At 39.0% G+C, this 22829-nt stretch overlaps 3 protein-coding genes and 1 long non-coding RNA gene across 7 annotated transcripts; 2 read left to right on the forward strand and 2 right to left on the reverse strand.

Annotated features, from left to right (window-relative positions):
- Positions 1-65: 65 nt before the first annotated feature.
- LOC131664485 (G-protein coupled receptor 143-like) lies at positions 66-2723 on the reverse strand. Its single transcript, XM_058935621.1, has 7 exons — positions 2597-2723; positions 1526-1809; positions 1252-1363; positions 1083-1177; positions 840-1018; positions 448-775; positions 66-292 (listed from the first exon to the last, which is right to left on the reverse strand). The coding sequence occupies exons 2-7, from the start codon at positions 1673-1675 to the stop codon at positions 68-70; spliced, it is 1089 nt and encodes a 362-aa protein (XP_058791604.1). The 5' UTR covers positions 1676-1809; positions 2597-2723; the 3' UTR covers positions 66-67.
- Positions 2724-5395: 2672 nt separating this feature from the next.
- Positions 5396-6882, reverse strand: LOC131664487 (uncharacterized). The gene is made up of 3 exons (XR_009301937.1): positions 6687-6882; positions 6453-6604; positions 5396-5579 (listed from the first exon to the last, which is right to left on the reverse strand). It is a non-coding gene; the product is annotated as an uncharacterized LOC131664487 (long non-coding RNA).
- An 8417-nt stretch (positions 6883-15299) lies between these two features.
- LOC131664546 (uncharacterized) lies at positions 15300-17044 on the forward strand. Of its 4 annotated transcripts, none has more exons than XM_058935739.1 (4): positions 15300-15692; positions 15876-16034; positions 16441-16649; positions 16727-17044. In XM_058935739.1, exons 1-3 carry the CDS (start codon positions 15545-15547, stop codon positions 16623-16625), a joined length of 492 nt encoding a protein of 163 aa, XP_058791722.1. In that variant the 5' UTR covers positions 15300-15544; the 3' UTR covers positions 16626-16649; positions 16727-17044. The 4 variants fall into 4 exon arrangements, with proteins under 4 accessions (XP_058791722.1, XP_058791720.1, XP_058791721.1 ...); XM_058935737.1 differs by having other exon boundaries at positions 16441-16644; XM_058935738.1 differs by having other exon boundaries at positions 16441-16640.
- Positions 17045-21284: 4240 nt separating this feature from the next.
- Positions 21285-22640, forward strand: LOC131664526 (F-box/SPRY domain-containing protein 1). The gene is made up of 4 exons (XM_058935706.1): positions 21285-21789; positions 21900-22173; positions 22243-22333; positions 22408-22640. The coding sequence occupies exons 1-4, from the start codon at positions 21452-21454 to the stop codon at positions 22500-22502; spliced, it is 798 nt and encodes a 265-aa protein (XP_058791689.1). The 5' UTR covers positions 21285-21451; the 3' UTR covers positions 22503-22640.
- Positions 22641-22829: the final 189 nt, after the last annotated feature.

Consider the following 22829-nt stretch of genomic DNA (forward strand, 5'->3'; position numbering starts at 1 on the left):
AAGCTACAAGAGAGTTAGAAAAAGCTTATCGATGGAGCTTACGTCAAATAACATATCACAGTCATTATTACAACGACGACGAGCCGTTGATGCTAGTGTGCGGTGTACACCTGTACTGTGGGTTGAGTAAAGGAGATGACTCTGTTATGTCGGAACTGGCGTCGGTGTGCCCGAAGTAATTGGTTCTCAGTCTCTTCAATTTGTAACACCACTCCAAACGAAACTTTTCCTTTCGGCCCCATCTCTTGTAGACTAGCGCGTTGAAAAACGCTTGCAGCGGATTCGTCACTGCCTGTCGATTGGAAACGCTCGTGAGGTTTTTATATAGACGAGGCTAATAGTAGCATGAAACTCGATTCTTTAGTATAAGAAAGTAGAGTCATCTATCGCATGTAGATTTTCTCGAAGCGTTGCAAAGTAGTTTAGTTGCAAATTAGTAAAGCTCACCATAATGTACCACAAAGTGATGATAACTCTGACGGGCAGTTTGAACCACAGTGTCCACAAGAGGATGCCATTGAGTAAATTTGGTATCCAGCAAACGTAGTAAGCGAGATTTGTCATGGCGAACTTCAGTCTGATCGTTTGCACCAGCTTCCGCTCTCTGCCGGTCATTTGTGCCATACTACAAGCCACCACGTTCTTCAAATCTCTCGACGACGAGATGTACAGCACAGGGTTGACGATCATGACGATTGCGAGAAGAACGTAGGTGGCAAGGTAATTCGGGAGAACTCGTAGAATTGCCGATGGTAGTGTCGTCACGTTATGACAACTGTTTCGAAAAGTTTAATTAACTTTCACGTTATCATGAAAGAACCAAGTGGTGGAATACTCACTTTGCATCGGGAACGTATAAAATGGACAGACCGATCAGTGTGAGTGCAGCTGGGCATATCCAGGCGAACAAGTGATACAAGAGTGGTCGTCCGACCCGTTCGCCCAGCAGTAACTTCATGTCGATGGCGTAGCAAAGCGTCCAAATCCACGTTGCCATATAAAAATACTGTGTCCATGCCTGCAAATCAATCTTCATTAATTGCAAATTCTTCAGATAATTCTTCTTCGGACAACATACATACCGATGAAATGGCACAGAAAATAACACTCGAAGTGTCGTCCTCCATCGGCATTATAGATTTGAAATTCATCCACAGAGCCGACCTAATGAACACACCTGCAAGGCCGAAAGGGAAGCTCGTTATTGTTACAAAAAAAGGAGTTCGACAAAGTAGTGCGTATGATTAATACCTGACGATGCGAACAGATCGGCTACAGCAAGCCATCCAATGATGTCCCTACTCCTCGCTGCTGAGAAGCCTTGCCACCTAAGTTGCATATTCGACTCTTGCCGAGGTAATACCTGCAATTCCGTCGCGAGACTTTAGAAAAAGCAAGAAAGGGACGTCCACGCTATAGCTTGTATAACGTGAAAAAAGGAAAAAAGGAAGCTCGTTGATTGCTTCGGAAATGGCAGCATTATTCGGCAATGATTTGATCGCGAGAAGGAACCAAGTGAACCAACCTGATAAATAGCTCCCATAATTCCAAGCGACGACGACACCATGCAGACGGTATTGTAAGCGTCGGTGTTGAATTCGTTCATGATGCTTGTGGCCATGTCGGTGCGATTGTTGTGGTGGCAGCAGAACGTTTGTATAGTCGGGTCAGCCATGGTTGCCGAACTCCCCGCCACGAGTGACGGACGTTGGGATGCGACAAGTCTCGGACTGGCGGCTCGTACCCAGGCGTAGCTCGATTCCTTATCCGCGAGGTTCGGGATCGGCGCCCATCACGCTGCTCCTTTGCCTGCGAATACGGGGAAAAGTATGAGCGCTGACTCCTCGCGCGAGCAAACGTCGTCGGCGCTGGGCGTGTACAAGCGGCGGCCGAGATTCTTTGGCGACTGATAACGCACGAGTGCATTTTCATCGGTCGACTGTCTTGTTTCTGCCTCGTGACGGCGATACGGAGGAGCGGGGCGCGTCCACGTAGCGAGAATGCGACTCGGATTTCAAACTGAATCGGAGGCAGCGGCGATCCGGACACCGAGGGCGCTCTTTCCCAGTGATAAGACAGAGCGCTGGCCAGCCGAACGAGCCGGCGATCGGCATTTTAGAAGGAGCTTTCGGCAGCACAGTCTCTCGGATTGCGCAAACGCGGACGATGGCATATTACGAAAGGAGCCGATTACGGCGCTCGCGCGTATGCTAATGTTGGCTAATGTTGGCTAATGTTGGCTAATGTTGGCTAATGTTGGCGCGATCGCGGCGAATGCCCTTCGGGGAACGCCGCTGCATTTGCAATTAGCACTAAGGAGAAGCGCTGTTTTCTCTGCACTCGTGTGCTTATGTAATTGCGATTGACGACACGAGCGCGAGCCAACGACGAGAGCTTACGGACACAGCTGCGGGCATCGACGCCCGATCGAATTACGTTCCTGTATATCCGATTCGCTGCTCTGTCAATGCACTCTCTTGTGGCGCGGGTCGACCGGTCGCGCGTCACTTGCGTCGTGGTCTTCGTCGAGCCGAAAAATCGTGGACCACCCCGTCTGCCGAAGGACGCGAGAGAAGGAAAACGCAGGAGCCCTTACGTAAGCGCGAGTCGCGTAAAAGTCCAAGCGACGCGCGCGCACTGCGCTCGAGCGTCTCGCGCGTTGCCCGCTCCAGCGAGCACTGCACCGTGGCGGCGCGATCCGGAGCGACGCCGCGGGAGGACGGGGACGAGGGACGGCTGGGCAGAGGCCCAATGAAATCCGATAAGAGCCTCCCTCTGACTTGGGCTGCATCGCGCGTCCCGTCTCTGCCGGACGACGAAGCCGTACGCCCGTTCTATTGGCGCCAGCGCGCGCTGCCTTACGCAACTGCCGAGTGCTCTGCCGCTCGCCCTACTGTCGATTTCGTCTGCTTTCCGAGTCTCGACGCTCCTGCCAAACTGCGACCCTTCCGACGTCTTCGTTCGACGATACTGCATCCTTCGCAGAGCGTCAAATCTTACGGTTTCGAGTGATCTTCGACCCTTTCACGCTTCTGATACGACGATCGCGCAAAGGACGTTCGTCAGTCGAGGATTTTCGTTTATAGCCATTGACAAAACCTTCGTTATTCAAAACGACTAACCATGGCACAATTTGTTGGGCTACTTCTTTTTTCCTTCTCTTTCGCATGCACGCATCACGAAGCTGTACGGTGGAATCATAAGAATTATAGTGGCCGCTTGCTTTATGTAACTATTTATCACCACGATCAATTACGTTTTTCGCATAACAACCTAAACGCTGCTAAGTGAATGGTGTCATTTTATATACATCGATTATAATACATAATTATGCGAGCAATTTTTATCCAAGACCTAGACCTATTAAATATATTTAACCAATAAGCAATTTTTAACCAAGACCTACTCCGAGTGTTTGGCTACGCAACTGTATTCGCAATGAAGTTGGAATTTTTCATGTACATGCTGGCAAATAGCAAACGTTATTAGAATTACCTAAATAACCCAAGTTCACGTTCATTGAAAGACCATTGAAACGTTTGCCGTTGCTATGCTTTCTCCGCCATGCCAAGACATTTTAATCATATATTGCTAAAGGCATTTTATTACGCCTACTTGCCACGTATGAAAAAGTTTTCCGTTATATAAGAAAGATACGATAGCTCGATGCTACCTTGTGGAAAATGCATGCTGCCCACGTGGAAAGCGGCTGAAGACTAGAAGAAGGTTTGAGGAATAACAGACTCGCTGTGAAAAGCAAATGAGTCTGCCTTGGATATTTTATTCGAGTACATAATATTCAACGAGTTTTTTTTATAAGTTCATTACGTCTGTTTAATGTGCGCATGCAATCTCAAAAAACTATCTCAAATAATAACCGATAGAACATAAGTCTCGAGACTTATGTTCAAGTTTGTGGTATCGTAAGAATGGATGGGGTGCGTGAAAATATAAATTGAACGCAAAAAGAGATTAAAGGGACAGACAAGATTTTTGGTGCACTGGCCCCCCATATTGCCTATACGCGGATCCGAACGGTCAGGCAACAAGACAACCAAAAAGCAAGCTTACCGCACAACTTACGCAACGATCGCACAGCGTGCGGGAAGGAAAGTACACTCAGGGCAACGCAACGTCGACGTTCCGGTCTCGCTCGCACCACTTCGCAAACGACGTGCCGTACGAATCTGGTGCTGGAAGCGCGCGATGAGACCCGCACAGCACGCTTTGCCGAGAGAAACTGCCCATACAGCATCGACTGTTCGTTCGGAAGACAAGAGAGGGGAGACACGCTCATCCCTTAGAGCATGCCTCTGGTCCAATGCGCTCAATTCCGGATCGGCCCACGCGGGCTAATGGCTTTTGACCTGCGGTCAGCTACGCACTTTCTCTATTCATCCTAATTATGTTCTATTCTGCTAGCGTCTAAAGTTAACTATATGTATGTAGTTTGAACTGTGCCTGTTTAAAATATGTCCTCCGACTCTCTCCATTGGAGCTCACAGGCTTCAAGAGTATTCTTTTCATAAGTGCAGGTGCTCAACCTTTCTTTTCTTAACAGAAATAGATAGTTCCCACCTTTTCCAAATAAAACAATAAATTATTTTACTTGGAAAAGGTGGAAACTGTCAAAATAAGTCATTCAAATTTCAAGCGATAATTATGATCCGTCGTCAAAATTTTATCATTACAATGGAATTTGTTGCTTCAATTAAGTTATAGCCCTCTTGGTTTTCCATAATTATTTATTAGTCTATTAATTAGAAATTCAATAGAATATTATTATTTGTTTGTTTAATTCACTCTTACCGGGGGAGTACTTAAACAAAATAAAAATTACTATAGGAATACAAACTGTGAAATATTGAACAATATACTTTCTTTTAACACTGGCTATCAAATTTTTAATGCAAATAATACTAAGTTCAATAAATTCCAAGAAAGAAGGCAAATTAACCAGAAATTGAAATAAATACTTATTGATTTTACTTGATTGCTCTCACTGAATGATGCCGCAGCAATGATTGAACTCGTTACAGCCAACTTTCTAGTTTGTTCTCTATTCAATACATAGACAACCCTTTTATGTTTTCATCTATTTCGTTCTTTAATTTCAACGAAAAATTATTTTACTTGTCAAACGATTAATGTATAATGAATCTTTTATCAAACACAGCAGCTGAATACATATGTATACACATATTGTACATAATACATAAAGAGGAAAATAAGTCTAACGAAAAAAAGATGTGTGAAGTAACTGAAAAGATAGGTCTCCACTATAATATCTTCCTACGGCATACATGTCACAGCTCGTCGTTTTATAACCTTTCTAATTTTATGTTGAATTTTTATTATTAATTAGTATAATATACAAAAAAAGATAAAGATAGAATTTAAAAGAATGCATACTTAAACGAGTCTTTATTTTTACAATCATGAGAAGTTGTGATCTAAATAAAATTCGTAGTTTTTGATACATAAACGTTGGTAAATTGTTGCTCTGCCGTATGCAGATGTGTATAATAGCATCGATCAATTTGTAGTAACATTCCGATGAATTTATTTATTCCAGGTTTCTGAAACAAAGAAAATAATTACGTTCTACTTTCATCGTGATTCGATCGAGAATATAAGCGGAATAACAGGTTAGATTTCATTTCAGAAGTTTGATTTCATTCAAACAAGGAACAGGCGTTCAAATGTTACATGAAAAAAGAAATAGGATATTTCAGCATGAAAAAAATTAATTCAAAGAAAGAATTAAGTGAGTTTAAAAAATAACATACTATTTTGATAAACTTATGTAAATGTATAAATGTGCAGAAGATACAAACAGTTAACCTCGTACGTTTTTTGACAATGAATGCACGAAGTTTGTGATGAAAAAATGGCTTTTCATTCTTTATTCAGTTGTAAAAATTTTCGATGTGACAATCATACCGTGCTGCCTAATTTTCTGTTTCTTTTCCTTGTTTTTTTTCTTTTTATTATTATAAGGTTTTAATTTGTGTTATACGCTGACAAACTGTCGAAACTTGGAGTCACTCAATTATTACTGAAAATGTCTTGTACCTATGTACAATTAACTATTCAGTTTTTTGCATCACATAGGCATTGTACGTTGAGTCATTCGGACGAGGCGCGTGACATTGATTTATCTTCTTTCAATCAACTCCACATTTGCCGTAATCGATGGGGGGATCACATTTCTTCAGGCACACGCGCGAAGTTTCCTTTACTTTAATTGCACTTCTTATCAGCCGTTTTAATTATAGACACGATACAAGTGCAATCGCGTAGAAAATTGTTCACGAGCGTTTATCTAAATTTTTCATTGAACGGAATGTGTCGCTGACATTGACGACCTCTAACCATTTGGAAGCACCTACATACGCACAAACTGTTGGCCATTCGATAGAAAAACTTTTCTGTAAAGTTCTATATTATACCTTTATGGCTGACAATCGATGACTTTGCGGCATTTGCCTCGTGAATCTTTTTTGTAACATGGCCTACAACCAGGATCTATGACACTCGTAGGAGTAGGCATGGACTGATGATTGAATTTTTTTAGAGCCAAGAGCAACTTAGGATCTTCAAACTAGAATCATATCAATAAAATGCTGCATTTATGAACCGCTTATATCAATAACCAAATATTTACGGAAGTAGGAGCAACGAACCTGTTCATATTTTTCAGCGTTAGTTTCTGACAAAATGAGGCACAAGAACACGTAGATACACACGTACGCCAGTATCATTTTCACCATTCTCAAATGTTTTATTTCTGCCAAGCTTTCAATTTGACGCGAAAAGACAAAACGATCGACAGTATGATACTGCGTCGTTGACTATCGAAGGCTCGTACACTTTCAATAATTTTCCATTATCTATTTGATAAGGACTTGATCAATTGTCAAGAGCTTCGTATCGCCTCTAGAAAAATACTTCTTATGTGACTCAATGAGATTTTTACGCATTATAGCTTTTCGACTGGAGTCATTGCAATATATTTCGTCAAAATGACATTTATATGCACTGGGTCGCAATAATATACGAGATGTAATATTTCCACGTGGAAACATTATTTAAAAATTGCTATGTCGTAATTCAGAAAGAGAATGAACAAATGCCACCTCTACTTCATTGAAGAAATCAGATTAATTTGTAATATAATGTATGATCGTCTTTTTAGTATTGCTGATTGATATGATCTTAATGGCCTGTACATGTACAATGCATTCCAAAATTTTTTTGCTTCAAGACTATTCGTATTATATTTACTCTAGCTACGAGATGATAAAATAGAAATTGCTGTATTCCAGAAAATGTTATAGTATGCGCCAAAGTAGAAGTAGCAAATTTCATTTACTATACATCTATTTTTAATCTTAACATTCGGCTACAGTTCAATGTGACTGCGTGAAGTAAAAAACGTAGAAAAAAATATGTATACATTCTTCAATAGCATTGATATTGCCTAGACACTATCAACAAACTTTTTATTTACTTAACATCAAGATTGAAACTCATTTGTGTACACTACAAAAAGCACGAATTGATAGAAATTATGATTAACATATTTATTACAAATAGTCTTTGTTTTCTAAGACGGCCTATAAAATAAAATTATTCTTATTTCTCAGACACGCGCCAATCGTTATAATATCATAAAAAATAATTTCACTGATCGTTGTATAATATCGTTTCAAAATGTTATCTAGAACAAATAAAATGAATTTTTACATTGCCGTCTTGGCTTAGTCGAGGAGTAACCGTTGAGAGAGTCGCAAATGATATTTGCTTGTTCTTCCATTTGAAAAACCTTGCCCTCGTCAGATTGACAAGTCGATTGTTGTTCAGCCGACTTCTTCAACGCATAAGATTAGCCTACACTGGAACTGTGTTGAAACGTCATACAAATGATCTAATCTTCAGGCCTCACACCCCAAAATTTTGCGACATCTTCCATGAGCATCAGTCTTGTAACATGGCCTGCAAGTTGGTCGTGGTGGTGGATCTATGATATGTCTATTGTTAACCACCACGATGTTGTGTAGCACGCTGTCCTTGTCTTCGTATCTGTTCACGTTAGCTGGATAATTTTCGCCTTCGAACTGCGAAAAAACCAAAGCACTAATTACAACTCTGGTATAATAGATATTATGTAAAAATTATTCCAGCATACTCCAAAAGTTTTCTATGTTCTTCTGTCAAACAAATGTGAACGTGAGGCTATCATCAGAATTGTATCTGAACTTGATTTAGTGTCAGTTTGTCACATTCGTTTGACGGAAGAATTTTCATCGCAAAGAACGACAGTGGCACGTGTGCGAACAGAAACGTATAATGAAATTACCCTTATCGCATCGGTGTCTTGATTAAATCGATTTTCATCAAAAATTTGGCACTCGAATGCTGGTATTATCCCAAAGACAAGAACGAGTCCAATAATTAACCTTCTCATCGTGCACTTTTATCGAAGCGAGTGAATTGCGCGCCAAGTTCAAGAATGACCGAATATTTTTGGAAATTTTGCTCCAAACTACGTCCAGTTGCGGCGAATTAATGCTCGTTACTGTGTTTACGAGGCCCAGCTTGTCCGCTATTACTTCTTATCTGCTTCGATTGCAATCAATGGTATAAATTTATTATCGCTTTTAATCGATCATTGTTTTCTTATGCCCACCATATTTTAGTAAGCGATAAATACACGGCACATTTAACACATTCAAGTTATTCATTAAAGATAGTTTATGAAAATATAAGCAGAAAGGTCATGATGTACAAAGCGTTTTGTTATACGAGTGATAACGATTTGTTAATTGAAAGCTGTCTTAACTTGATTAAGTAAATTTATCGCACATATCATGCATTTTTCAAATTAAATAAGAATGTTAGAAAATATTAGTGGATCTACCGGCGCGTGTAATTAAAATAGTTTTAATTATATAAATTATCGAAAAATTCAACAATAATAATTTTTTCAAATTAAAAATTTTATCAAGTGCGTCACGTGTAATCAAATATAAAATAAAACTTTTCTGACGCTGTCACTGAAAAAATGATTAAACTTTTTCGCGTAGTGAATTGAAATGCGAAATGCTATAATATATTGAGAAATCAATTTAATACTATAAAAGAACTTATTTTGCTGGATTATACTGAGATTGGTTAGTTAAACAAAGATACGAGGCTGGTAATGAAATTTTGAAGCAAAATGTGTAGAATCTGTATTGATTTTAATGAATTTATTATCACAGTTGTCATAACGAAAACACAATACGATTGTATAATTTATCTGGTTTAACATTGATTAACATTGACAAATTAACATTAATTCGAATTTTTCACGCATCATTCAAGATCATACATGTGATTTAAAATAAACAACCACAATTGACGTACTGTAGGAAAATCAAATCGTTAAAGCGCCATCGCGTGTCATCAAACCAACAATAACAATTGTCTATATTATCGACAGTAGAAAATAAATTTCTAAAAGATAGTGATCAACAGTAATTTTGAAATGATAGTAATAATAAACTATTGATCTATGAATATCACATGCTGAATAAATTAACTTTAATTATATTTTGAAAGTGCAAGATGGATTTACGATAAAGATATTTTATATACATATCGTCTTGAGTATACGGTGCTGTGATGTGGATCTCGATCACTCGCAAACATTTGCAGAGAGTGATCCATCAAAGCGGACACGCGCACAGACGCACGCGTGTGCACGAGGTTGAGATCAGCCGAAATAAATGCGCCAGGACATAGAGAAACTCAATCTAGCCGCAATCAAAACTAATGCACGAACGTCTTATATCCTTTTTGGTCATCCTGCGCATCTTAAAATTAGTCGTCGCATAAATAGACATTTTCGCGTCGATTCTTTCCGCGAGCACTAGAAGCGGTAGGAGTAAATCAGTAAACCGCAACGTCGCGCTCCCTTACACCCCGTGTGACAATCAACCCGCACCTAAAAGGTCGGAAAGCATAGCCGAGCTGAAATGATAATTGGCGCATCGCGTTCATGTAGATTGTAATAATTGCCAACGGTGCAGGACCCCCGAAATGTGTAGTAATAGTCATTATTGCAACTTTTATGTACGCCCGTTTCAGTCTACTACGATTAGCTTTGAGGGTGACTCGATATATAAATGCTGTCTACTGATACTGATGCGCATTTCTATATATTTGTAGGCTATTATGATATAGGTCAACGGATATAAACAATTACAACATTTTTATGACAATTTTTCAAAAAATTTACGTATGCGTATAAGCGTTATGTACTATTTTGATATATATAGGAATGATGCGATTTGAGACATCTTTTGCTTCCTTGCGTGCTCCTATCCACTCATAAGGAACTCCCCGCCCCAACCTCACCGATTTCAATAATCTTTTGATATCTTACAATTCATGGAAAAATAAGATATACGTGTTTTTTTATCCACGGAAAAACACTGTTAGGGGATGAAATCCTCCAACAGACACCAAAATCGTACGTGACAAGCCATTTCTAGAGGATTTTCTGCTGCTGCCAACTTGAAATGACAAATGCTTAACATAACTTCAAAATTATTAGATAAACTTAAATACAAGTATATTTTAATAAAAGTGTAAAAAATATTCAACTTATTAGCCAATAGTTACCACTAAAATATTGCTCAGTTGAATATAATATTATAAAAAAACGTTTGTAAGTTAAGGCAATTTCGTAATTATTATTGAGAGTATGTTGCATGAAATTGCAAAGTTGAGTTATTTTGAATTCGTAAGTTGGTAAGTTCGTAAGCAATTTGTTGCGTACAATTTTCGTATCGGTTGGAGAATCAGCCACAGCATTACTCGTTGCGCACATATCTCCCCACATTGTTTTAACTAATAAGAACTCTACGTGCTTTTTGAGAAAATGAGTTAGAAAAGAAGTGTAATCTTCATAGAAAATGATCAAATTATTGCACCAATATACCTTATTGGTTTGCAATATAGTAATTCTCTTTCTATACCTCGTCGTCTGAAATCAAATCGACAACAATATTCTCATTACTTTCTGCTGTTTCATTATTTGTTAATAAAATTTTACTTCGGATTATGATTTTAATGGATAGAACATTATAACAGTTGATTAAATTATCATATTGAAATTCAACCTTTAGGCTGATTATCGAGTGACTCTGTTATTCTTTTCATATTTAATCGACCAAAAACTATTTCTGTAGCCTTCTGTAAGCTTCTAGCCATAGTTCTCTTTCGACGCTTTTTGGCTCAGAATTTTCATTTGCTATAAACAAATGTTTTTAGTTTGCTATTAGGTATTAAAAATTTATAATGCGCAAAATTTGCATTCTAAGCGTAAAGAAATATTGAAATATTTTTGTTTTTTTTTATTATAAACATAATATTAAATTTTTCAATATTAACAATACATGAAACTTTTATAAACTGTGACAGTTTGCTGGGGCCTTAATGAATTGTACGCGTTTCTTCGCACGGACTGATTTCTTTATCTTTTTCTCTTGTTTCTCCACCTGAAAAAAGAATTTCCAATATGATTATATCTATTGATAAAAATTATTTTAATTTTGTCGATTTCAACGACTGAAAATATCAAAATTGAATAAAAAATTTACTTTTGGTGTTTGGCCTCTGACTTTGCCAGCACGAGCCAGAGAAGCATGGACCTTGCTACCATGAAGATTTAAATACAAGTCCAAGGTAGGTGTCGGTAGCCCGTTGACGCGGATTTGGTCATTTACTGGGATGCCATTCCAATGTAGTTCCATATCGCCATCCTCGAATTTTCTTAGTTTTTCCTGTTCAAAAAAATCATTGTTACATAAAATATAATGTAGATTATCACGATCGACAAAATTATTTTTATAAATTTAAGTAGCAAATAAAAAAAACGCTATGTATATCAAAATTTAGCCGGCAATGACTATTAATAAGTAATAATACTCACTTTAATATCGGCTATAGTTTCGTGTTCCCCGCACTCGATTAAGTACGATTTGTGTCCTCGAATGTGGATCTGCATCTTGCGTTTTCGATATAAATTGCACAGGTTGAACAGTCTCCACAACAAAAATTACTAGTCTTGAAAAGACCACTCCTTTCAGGCAGTTGCGACTGAATGTACTCCACCGCTTTGCCTTGGGCCTTTTATACCAATTTACCAATCTAACCCCTCTTCTCTGCGATTTTCAAAAATGAAAACCATGGTCAATTCTAGTCCATTTGTGTAAGGTAAAAGATGAGCCGTTGGAGTATCAGATGTTAGACAATGGTTGAGTGCTCCGCCAACGGCTCATCTTTTACCTTACACAAATGGACTAGAATTGACCATGGTTTTTATTTTTGAAAATCGCAGAGAAGAGGGGTTAGATTGGTAAATTGGTATAAAAGGCCCAAGGCAAAGCGGTGGTGTACATTCAGTCGCAACTGCCTGAAAGGAGTGGTCTTTTCAAGACTAGTAATTTTTGTTGTGGAGACTGTTCAACCTGTGCAATTTATATCGAAAATACAAGATGCAGATCCACATTCGAGGACACAAATCGTACTTAATCGAGTGTGGGGAACACGAAACTATGGCCGATATTAAAGTGAGTATTATTACTTATTAATAGTCATTGCCGGCTAAATTTTGATATACATAGCGTTTTTTTTATTTGCTACTTAAATTTATAAAAATAATTTTGTCGATCGTGATAATCTACATTATATTTTATGTAACAATGATTTTTTTGAACAGGAAAAACTAAGAAAATTCGAGGATGGCGATATGGAACTATATTGAAATGGCATCCCAGTAAATGACCAAATCCGCGTCAACGGGCTACCGACACCTACCTTGGACTTGTATTTAAATCTTCATGGTAGCAAGGTCCATGCTTCTCTGGCTCGCGCTGGCAAAGTCAGATGCCAAACACCAAAGGTAAATTTTTTATTCAATTTTGATATTTTCAGTCGTTGAAATCGACAAAATTAAAATAATTTTTATCAATAGATATAATCATATTGGAAATTCTTTTTTCAGGTGGAGAAACAAGAGAAAAAGAAAAAGAAATCAGTCCGTGCGAAGAAACGCGTACAATTCATTAAGGCCCCAGCAAACTGTCACAGCTTATAAAAGTTTAGTGTATGATCTTTGAAATGTAGCAATTTAATTATAACAGTAGTTAATAACTTATCGAATGTCTTTTTTACATTGTTATTGATAGTTGATAGTTTTGGCATTATTTAAAGAAAAGTAACACCAATAATTTTGTTGACTATGCGTAAATTTTTGAGAAATTTTCATAAAAATTTTTATTGTTTATAACCGTTGACCTATTCAACATAATGATCTAAACATTTACACTGAAGTTTATGAAAATATATAGAAAACGTTTACATCAAGTTTCAGGAAAGTCGGTCTTTGGGTACAACCCTCAAAGTTGATCGTATTAGCCCTGGAACGGGATTATACAAATGGTTACTTGTTACTTGCGATGACAATATGATTTGTACGTCACGTATGAAAATTATAATGCGAACCTTGATATTGACTATTTCATAAAATCTTATCAAGATGCGAAGGAAAACATTTCTCAAGATAAGACAAATAAAAATCAATAAAAGTATCGATCATCAAATTTTGCATTAATTTCGTTTCTCTCTCTCTCGCTTTGAATCAACAAAGAAAGTAATAAACATGGATTTGCGTGATGCATTATGTGGAAAAAAAGGCAGATGCAATACGTGGGAATAGAAACCGCAAGAAAGCCGTTATCAGGGCAATAGGTCAGATAACCCTGAGATGAAAAAACGATGTCTGCGAGATTCGGTGCTAGTGCCCAGTGTCTGCTGTGCACTGGCCGGCGAGGCTTATCGTAATCGCAACTAAATTTAGCGATGCGTGCGCCGCTCGATGAAAAATAAGCCGAGTGACTTGCGAAAAAGAAGTATAGCGTATGAAAAACGCTGTTTGCGCCTTTAGTGCCCTCGAGCGAGCGCCGCGGTAATGTTGAAAATATACTTCCCTCGGTCGCGCTTTGATCAAGGAGAAGGAAATAATATAGCATATAATTACTTGGCCTAGCTATCGTCGAAGCGTTTATCACGAGGGTATTTTACTTATTGACCGTGCAGAAAAAGATGCCGATCGAGAGCGCGCTCGTTCCTCAAGTTGTACACACATAATTGTACTTTGTTGCAGCCGTCTCTTGCGATTTTTCTACCGATTATCGTGCGATTTCTATCGAGCCGGGATTTTGTTTTATTCTCACCGCAAGAAAAATCATTTTGCGTAAATTGGCCGGGACAAGGAAAAGTAATAGTTCCCCAACGGAAACAAGTTTGATTTTTCAACTTTTGAATTCAGAGCTGCAATTTACAAAAAAAGGGGATACCTATCGTTAGCTTGAGTAACCTAAAGAGGCTCAGGAGCTTTGCCATCGACATAATTTGCGCAGATTGCTATTGTCTTCAAAGAGATCAACGAATTGTTGGGCTGGGTTCTCGGAGATACGCGACACAGTGATCGGAGCAAAAACAAGGAAATAAAAATATGTAGAAACCGACGAGGAGCTTGGAGATAAGTTCTTTCTCCTTCTTCGTGTACGTCCCAATCCATGTGCATTGTGGTACATACGTGCCTGAGTATGCGTGTACGCGCGCGTGATTTTTCGCTCTTATACGTTGATCGTACACGCGTGTCGCACGGAATGCTCCTTTGCGCATCGCGAATATCGGTCGCAAAATGTGGATCGCAGTTGCGCGGTTTGTCCAGTTTGATAATACGCGAGAGATTTGGTCGTTGGCGCGGCGGCGCGGACTATAGTCGCGTTGTTTAGCTATCTAAAACGCAGAAGCCCAGTGGAAAATTAGCGTTGCTCGTCGGCGTTATTGCAAGATACGAATCGCCGAGCGAGGCCTCCGAACGAGAAAAAAGAACGGAGGTGTCGCGGCGTGGCGCTGACGTTAACATCGCGCAGTTGGATGCGAGGGCATCGCTGATTTCGGCGCAGCAAAGAGACGCACCGTCGGATGGATGCCGCTGGGGAATCGCGCGATCGTCGAGGGGCAGAGCCAGCCGCGATAGGGACACCCCGCGGAGTGGTTGCCACGACCGACAAGCGCGTTGCAGGGGCGAAAGGAGGCCGCCTTATCGGCGCCTTGGCGCAGGGCAATGCATGCGCGAGCTCGCGCGGAAAAGCAGATAGCGAGAGAGCGAGCGAGAGAGAGAGAGAGAGAGAGAGAGGTGATAAGCCAACTTATAAATCGGCAAATTCCCCTCGGCTTCACTTCAGTAGTAGTCGCAGCATCCCGTCGCGTCGTGCCCTTCGAGCATACCGTTGCCCCGTCCGCGGCTGTTCGCTCTTCGATCTTTCGCTCGCTTTCTTCCGGCACTGTGCGCTCCGCCAGTGTCGAATCTTGTGCTTGGTGCTCGATACGGAGTAGTAGCGAGAAGGCAGGCTAGGTCGGTCAGTTTGAGTGTGAAGCAGCGCGGTCTTCGAGCCTTGAGTCTCGCTAGCACAGCTGTATGAGGCTGGCGGCTGCCGAGCGAGGGGAGATTCGCGCGGGCAAGCTGATCGAACGACAGAGTCCGCTGGCCGACACAAGCACGCTGGGCAAATCAGCCAAGTTGAGTTCACGAGTCGACGAGCTTATCGTCGAAGGCTATTGCCGTGGTAAATTTCCACTTGTATCTAATACGTAGACAGGCTTATCTGCTGCGCGCGGTCTAGCATAAGTCGACCGCATGGACGATCGGCGAAAATGCATGCTCGCCCTATTTCTCGGATTGTTTCGTCGAAATGTCAGAACGCGTCTGCCTCGTTCGATAAGTAAACATGTGTATGCTTGGAACGCAGAATGCAATAGAATGGCCACAGTCCCACAGGGAGCTTTCGCAGTGCTGCAGGTCCGTAAGAATTCGGAGCGCCCGTTTCCCGCCAAGTTTTATCACGAGCAGGAGAAGGAGACCAAGGATAGCAAGAACGTCGGATTCAACGCCAAAGTTCTTCAAGAAGGTAACGAGCCGTGAGATAATCTTGCTCTGACGCTTGCGACGTGTTTGCTCGACAGAGAACATCTTATCTGGTCCAAGTAAAAGCGTACCGACCGAGAGATAAAATTGGTGACCGCGGGGTCCTGAATCTGGACGACAGAGAGAGAGAGAGAGGAGAGAGAGAGAGAGAGAGAGAGAGAGAGAGAGAGAGGAGAGAGGAGAGAGAGAGAGAGAGAGAGAGAGAGAGAGAGAGAGAGAGAGAGAGAGAGAGGATAAGAAAAAAAGATCCGATTATCGGCCGCGCAAGTGAGCGCTTTAACGAATGTCGACCGTGGGAAAGATATAGTTTTGCCGGTTATGTGTCTCGAGTAAGCAAAGCGCGTAGATTGGCCAGCGATTCTCACGCGTCGAATACGTCGAATTTGCAGGCAGAGAGTTGACGCCGCTCAAGTACAACAGCAAGTTGATGAACAGCATCTGGGGTCTGTACAATCGTTACTCGGTGCACAACTTCAAAAAGATCGACGCCAACGAGGCGGGCCTTTTGGCCTGGGGTCTGAACCCCGCCGAGGCCACCGCCAGCAAAGCACCGGTCGTCAGCGCCGGCCATTGATGTCGGAGGATCTTAGTCTGTATTGTAACTGATATTATAATATCGATAATCTCATTAGACGATATCTTTGTCCTCGAAGCTCTTTTTCTCTCGCTTCCCAGACAGAGAAAGACAGGAGCTGCTTCTACCTATGTGCCTTGTCGTAAGCAAAGCAGCCTCGAGTTTGGATGCGAGAGGCGTCCGCGAGGTGGCCGTACGACTTAATTTATCGCTGCAGTCCCTCCGCGCTTCGCCTCCCTGCAGTTCGTCCGCGACGACGACGAGCGCTCTTCGAATACGTATAGCCATGAGAGCACCCAGTGCCAATATGTATTATATGCCATCCACGATAATAATGCATATGTTAAATACGTGTATGATTCTTGTTGTAGATTCGTCTTCAGGATTATTAAATGAGATTTATGTACCAAGTTGACAAACAGTTTGTAATTAATTTCGAAATGACCTATGTCCTTTATTACCTCTCGATATCCGTCGTTGCTTTTCTACTTTCTTTCGTAGCGATAGGTATTACACTTGTAATATCGTTAAATAGTTGTAGACTCATGACTGGTAGATGAACTTGATATATCCGCTATCATCTTTAGTTATAGCAAAAGAATTATTTGAACGCATACATTTTCTTTTGTTGGTGGTAAAGAGACATTGACCATTGGCCATTCTTCGCAAATGAATACATCATAAGTTCGTCAGTATACCCGTCAGTATCCCGTAATTTTCCGAAATATCGATTGTCTACTATACTTCCAGATTATCCCGTGAATTTCTTTTACAGTCGATAAACAAGCGTAATCATAGGTGGATTTATTCTGTTTTCTATGATATTATTTTGCAAAATTATTGCACTTTCTCGGTATTGAATCTTTCTGACGTAAAACTCCTTTTGCCTCTTTCGTCGTGCTTACAATTTTACCGTTACCAGGCCCAAAAGCATAACCGTTGTGCGCAAAAGTAGGGTCCCAATCAATGATACTTTCTACCTTGTGGAAGATTTGATGCATGTTATACGCCATGGCTTTGTCGGTGTAGAGTTCTCGAGTATCACAAACAAAATCTTTTTGCAGTGTATCACTTTCTGAAATACTTGTACTTTGTATATAATGAAACGCCCCGACGAATAACTCCCACTGCTCCGCATATTTTTCAAAACCAAAAATCATTCTGAAAGACGGACAAATATAATACACAGTCTACTTTCAATGTATTTTATCACTGAGTAATCGACATAAACGACCTATCTGTTCTGGCACACGTACGTTCTGCGATATTTTGTCTAAATTATTGACATTTTTATTTATCGAATACGGTTTTCGTCGCTTGTTAAGCCAATAGTGTCAAAATTATCTTGCAAGCTTGTGGTAAGATGTGATTCATCAGGCACGAATCCGTCAATAATATGAAAATAATCAGTCTATCAAAGGAGATTTCGCTTTTACGCCACGATCTGGTTTTGAAGATGATAGGCTTTCATTTGTACCTTTTAATGTTCTGGTACGAGTGTGCTCTTCAGGTATTACGTAAAGAATCGTATATTTAATTAGCTTTCTTTTTGACAAGTAATCCCGGGTAATAGCACCGGTTACAGCCATTACTGTCATTAAGCTGCTTCAAATCTTGCATAGGTGCCCGAGCATTTGCATCGTCATAAAAACACAGGCAAAACTCTAATATACTTATTTCGTTTTCGATAACGCATTCGAAACCATGTTCGTTAATACTATCGACATTTTACACAAATGCCTCGAGTAAAATGTCTACATTAGATTTGTATTTTTCGAACGACAAAGCGCATATAACGAGCTCCGTGAATCTCACATCTGGAGGTATTGCGCTTAACTCTATTTGTATGGGCCAAATCGAATAATTAGAACAGTCAAAAGTCGGCGCCCTATCGCTTTTGAATATACGTATATCAGTCACGCAACAATTTTTGTAACAAACCAGTAATGATTTTATAGTTTTTTTTATTCCAAACCATCATATATATCACTAAATTAAAAATTATTTGGTTTGTATTATTTTTTTCGTTAATCATCAAATGTTGAGAGAAATATTGTGACTTTGTTTCTAATAAGTTTTTTCATTCTTTTTTCTATATTCAGTATTACGAAGAAATTGACACTATTGCCATTAACTTCAATGTCTCATTCACACTTACTGCAGAATACTATATCCTTTCACTCGAGTGAAATTTTTCTAAGGTAAACATTATATCAAACGCATATGGCATGATACTCGAGACTGTAGCTTAAGCGCAATAAGTTTGTTTAACATATATCGTTATTCGGATAAAATTTAGAGCTTACAAAACTACTAATCATTTTACATAATTGTTCATTCGCGTTCGCGGGCATTAAAAAATGTTCTCGAAATTGTTCTACTGCTCTGAGCTGCTGGTATTTCGTCTAAGTCATCATTATGTAACTTTTTTTCCAATTCCGAAAAATTTCCTTCTCCTATAGCAATCAAAAGCTTTCTTCATCTTCAGAATCACAAACAAAAGTCGTTCAAATCTTCATATAAACTTATCTGTAATATGCATACACTAGTAAAATTAGCATGTTAAAAATTAAGGATTCAAAACATTTATGCGCAAACAGAAAAAGATGAGGAAGAAAGTCTGAAGCCTTTTTTAAATAACGAAAAAGTATTTGCTTGTAGAAAGATTTTATCTTAATATTATTTGCACTATTCAATCTATTAACACTTATAAAATGATAGAATTCAAGTTTAAGTATACAAAGAAATAAAAAAAATCAGTAAAATAATGGAGAAATATGAAATAGAGTAGATAAATAAAATGTTCATTATGAATTCAAATGGCAGTAGTAACATTGAAAATAAACACAATTCTGAAAAGAATGAAAAATTCTTATTTATAATCCCAACTTGCTTTAGCTGAACTAAGACTAGGGAATTGTCGAGGCACTGTAAATAATCGATCATGTTAAGACAACTAAAACGAATCAGTCCCTAAAATGGCGAAGCATCATCGGTTCTCATGTCTTTTCAGATTTGTTCCAAGCGATAATTAAAAAATCGCGAGGAAAATACTTACAGGATATCCAAATCGCTGGAATATTCTTACCCCTCACTCGGGAGATCCATCAGTTGAGATTCTGTTATCTGTGATTCTCTCTGTGGACTAGCATCGATAAGGATGCTCTGAAAGAGCTAGCTGTGCGCTTGAATTAGTATCCGATAAATCTTGATGAATTCCATGTTTTTCTTGTTTTGAGTTTATACTACTTATGAGGCTATATGCGATGTCAATGATCATCGACATTGTTTCTTTCAATTTTCCTTTTCTTTCTGGAATGCTTAGTTTATCAAGGGGGATCATATCCTAGCTCTTCATACTTTTTATTCCTCGCTCTTAATTTTTTCTAACGTTAGAAACTTCAATGTAACAATATAAAAAGGTATTCCGAAGTTTATGGTGATTATCCAGTGCAGTTATTCAATTTAAACTATAATAAAGATATTTTATTCGTTAGCGATGATGTTATAAAGAGCTTTTGTATTCTCATACCTTTAACCCTATTGTGACTTTAATCATCATTCTTAAATAGATTAATAAAATATATCAATCTTCCTACACATTTGTGTTAACAATCATTTCTCAAACTCGACAAATATTCATAGCTCATGGCTATGTATTAATATATCATATTAATTCTACAAATTATTTGTGATATTGGTATAAAATTTGAGTATAATTTATGAAAATTTCATTAAAAGTTTATACTGAATTTATACAAAATTTATACGAGGAAATTCGCGTGCTAATTTTCGGACAATTCGGTTATGAAATTCGTACGACTTACGCATGAATTGTGCATGAACACAGCATGAAAGTCGTACAATTTTTTTCAGCAGGGCGAAGCATTCGTGCTTCCCCTTTCCCGCGCAAATAGCTTAGTAAATACAGTCACGGACAAATATTTAATTGTAAAAACCGACTCTACCCTTGCAACCTTATACGGGTAATAATATCTCTGCGGTTCCTTTCGATGGCATCACCACCACCTTGTCGTTGCTTTTGGCAATACTTTGCCCCTGTTCTTTGATCTTAATCTTTCGCTTTGCAACTCCAAATTTTCCCAGCATTTTATTGTAACGGAAATTTTTATTACTAAAACGAGTAGTGTACGCGCGACATCGTTAATATTCATGAATATCTAACAAATCCAGCGAACAACCGACGTCGCGCATATGTGTTTGAACTTATGACTTGTTTGAGTAATAAGGGTACGATGAGCAGTCTTACGACAGCGTATGTCACTTTTGACATACCAGAAATAGAAGTTGTACGTTTATGGAAGTATACTCGGAGCGTTATACATGCTGTGATAACGTCCGAATATGGGCTGAATTATATCGTAATATACGACACCCGAGTTGTCACCTGAATTATACTTATAGGGTATTATTTGTTGAGGCTACTGTAGTTCGGACAAGATTTTGTTTTTGTCAGCGTGACCGCCTCCTAATATACGAAACATGTAAAAGACGAGCTTTTATAGCATTCAATCTCTGAAAAACCGCTAGAAAATTATTTCCAGTAGTAAAAGCCTGGTTCAGTCGACCGCTATTCTGAAGGCGCGCCATGCGCATGTGTTGTCCGCGCATCGGCAGCGGTACAATAGCAGACGTCGCTCAAGCGAGTAAGTAGCGCGTTGCTCTCGCAAATGAATTTTAGTTGCTCCGTACTCTGTGTAGCTAGCGGCCTTCATCAATAAAAACAAACGAGCCGTTGAGTTTCCGCACGTGGGTGTCGATGGCTCCGTGGGTCATCTTTTCAGCCCAATCGAGTGCTGTTGTTGATGACAATGAGCGGTACCGGTGCGTGGAAAATGGACGGCAGCATTGCCACATTTCCCGACCATATCCTCGAGATGATATTCTCGCACTTGGATCTCTACACCCTCGGCAATTGTCTGCTCGTTTGCAAGAGATGGCACAGGTTTCTTAATAACGATGAAAACAACGATATCTGGCGCGAGCATTGCAAAAAGAAGCTCACTGAGGAGACACTCAGCTCGGATTTGTTGTCCTCAGTGCCCAGTTACAAAGGCAAACTCAGGGCTTACTATTATGCCTGGAATCCAAATGATTGCTCCAGGAATATCTATACCAAATTCAATGACTTCACATTACACAGGTTTTATCATTTTTATTCTGATATTCAACTATTGTTCACTCCAAAGCTTTTACATTTGACCACTTTCATTTAAAGCCTCGGTTATCTTATGAACTTGAATTATTTCTTAGGAATCCAGTTGCTCAAAGTACTGATGCATGTCGAGGAAAAATTGGGTTTCGACATGGCAGACATGCTTGGGAAGTAATATGGGAAGGTCCACTGGGTACTGTTGCTGTTATAGGCATTGCAACTAAGGAAGCTGCTTTGGTTTGTCAGGGTTATGTTGCTTTGCTTGGTTCGGATGAACATTCCTGGGGATGGAATCTTGTCGATAATAATCTCTTGCATAATGGAGATGCACAGGGCAATTATCCTCTTCCAAATAATGCACCAAAGTATCAGGTGAGTTTTTGATTAAATTATAGTTTCTAATTAATTCTTATTTGTTTGATTTATTGGTTCTTATTTTAGGTTGGAGAAAGAATAAGAGTTATACTTGATTGTGATGATAACACATTATCATTTGAGAAAAATTATGAATTTTTAGGGGTAGCATTCAGAGGTAAAATATTAATATGATAGAATCGATTATATCCTATAATTAAATTACTACTAATTAATGATTATGTTACCTAGGTTTACCAGATAAAAGATTATATCCAGCTGTTTCCGCCGTTTATGGAAACACTGAAGTTTCTATGGTATATTTGGGTCCCCCATTAGATGGGTAATCATTTGAATTTTTTAACGCAATTCAATATAACTCATGATGGTTGTTTTGTATATTCTGTGAATTTATATTAGCTATCCTAAGAAATTTTAGTAGTACGTTTATTATTTATTTTTTGTAATATATTTATTATAAATTAATTTCTTTTTTTATAATTCTTTTGCAAGTATTATACAAATGTTTCGAAATAATTTACGGTAGAATATAATTAATCTAAATTGTATATTAAAAATTGTAATATAAGTCTAACAATACTTAAAAAAACTTACAGTTTTCATAAAACTAAACACATCTTATGTACATACGTTTTATAATTACGATAATCAAT

This window comes from Phymastichus coffea, unplaced genomic scaffold (assembly GCF_024137745.1).
Source record: "Phymastichus coffea isolate CEN01 unplaced genomic scaffold, Cenicafe_Pcof_1.1 PCOF00044, whole genome shotgun sequence".
NCBI classification, from domain to species: Eukaryota; Metazoa; Arthropoda; class Insecta; order Hymenoptera; family Eulophidae; genus Phymastichus; species Phymastichus coffea.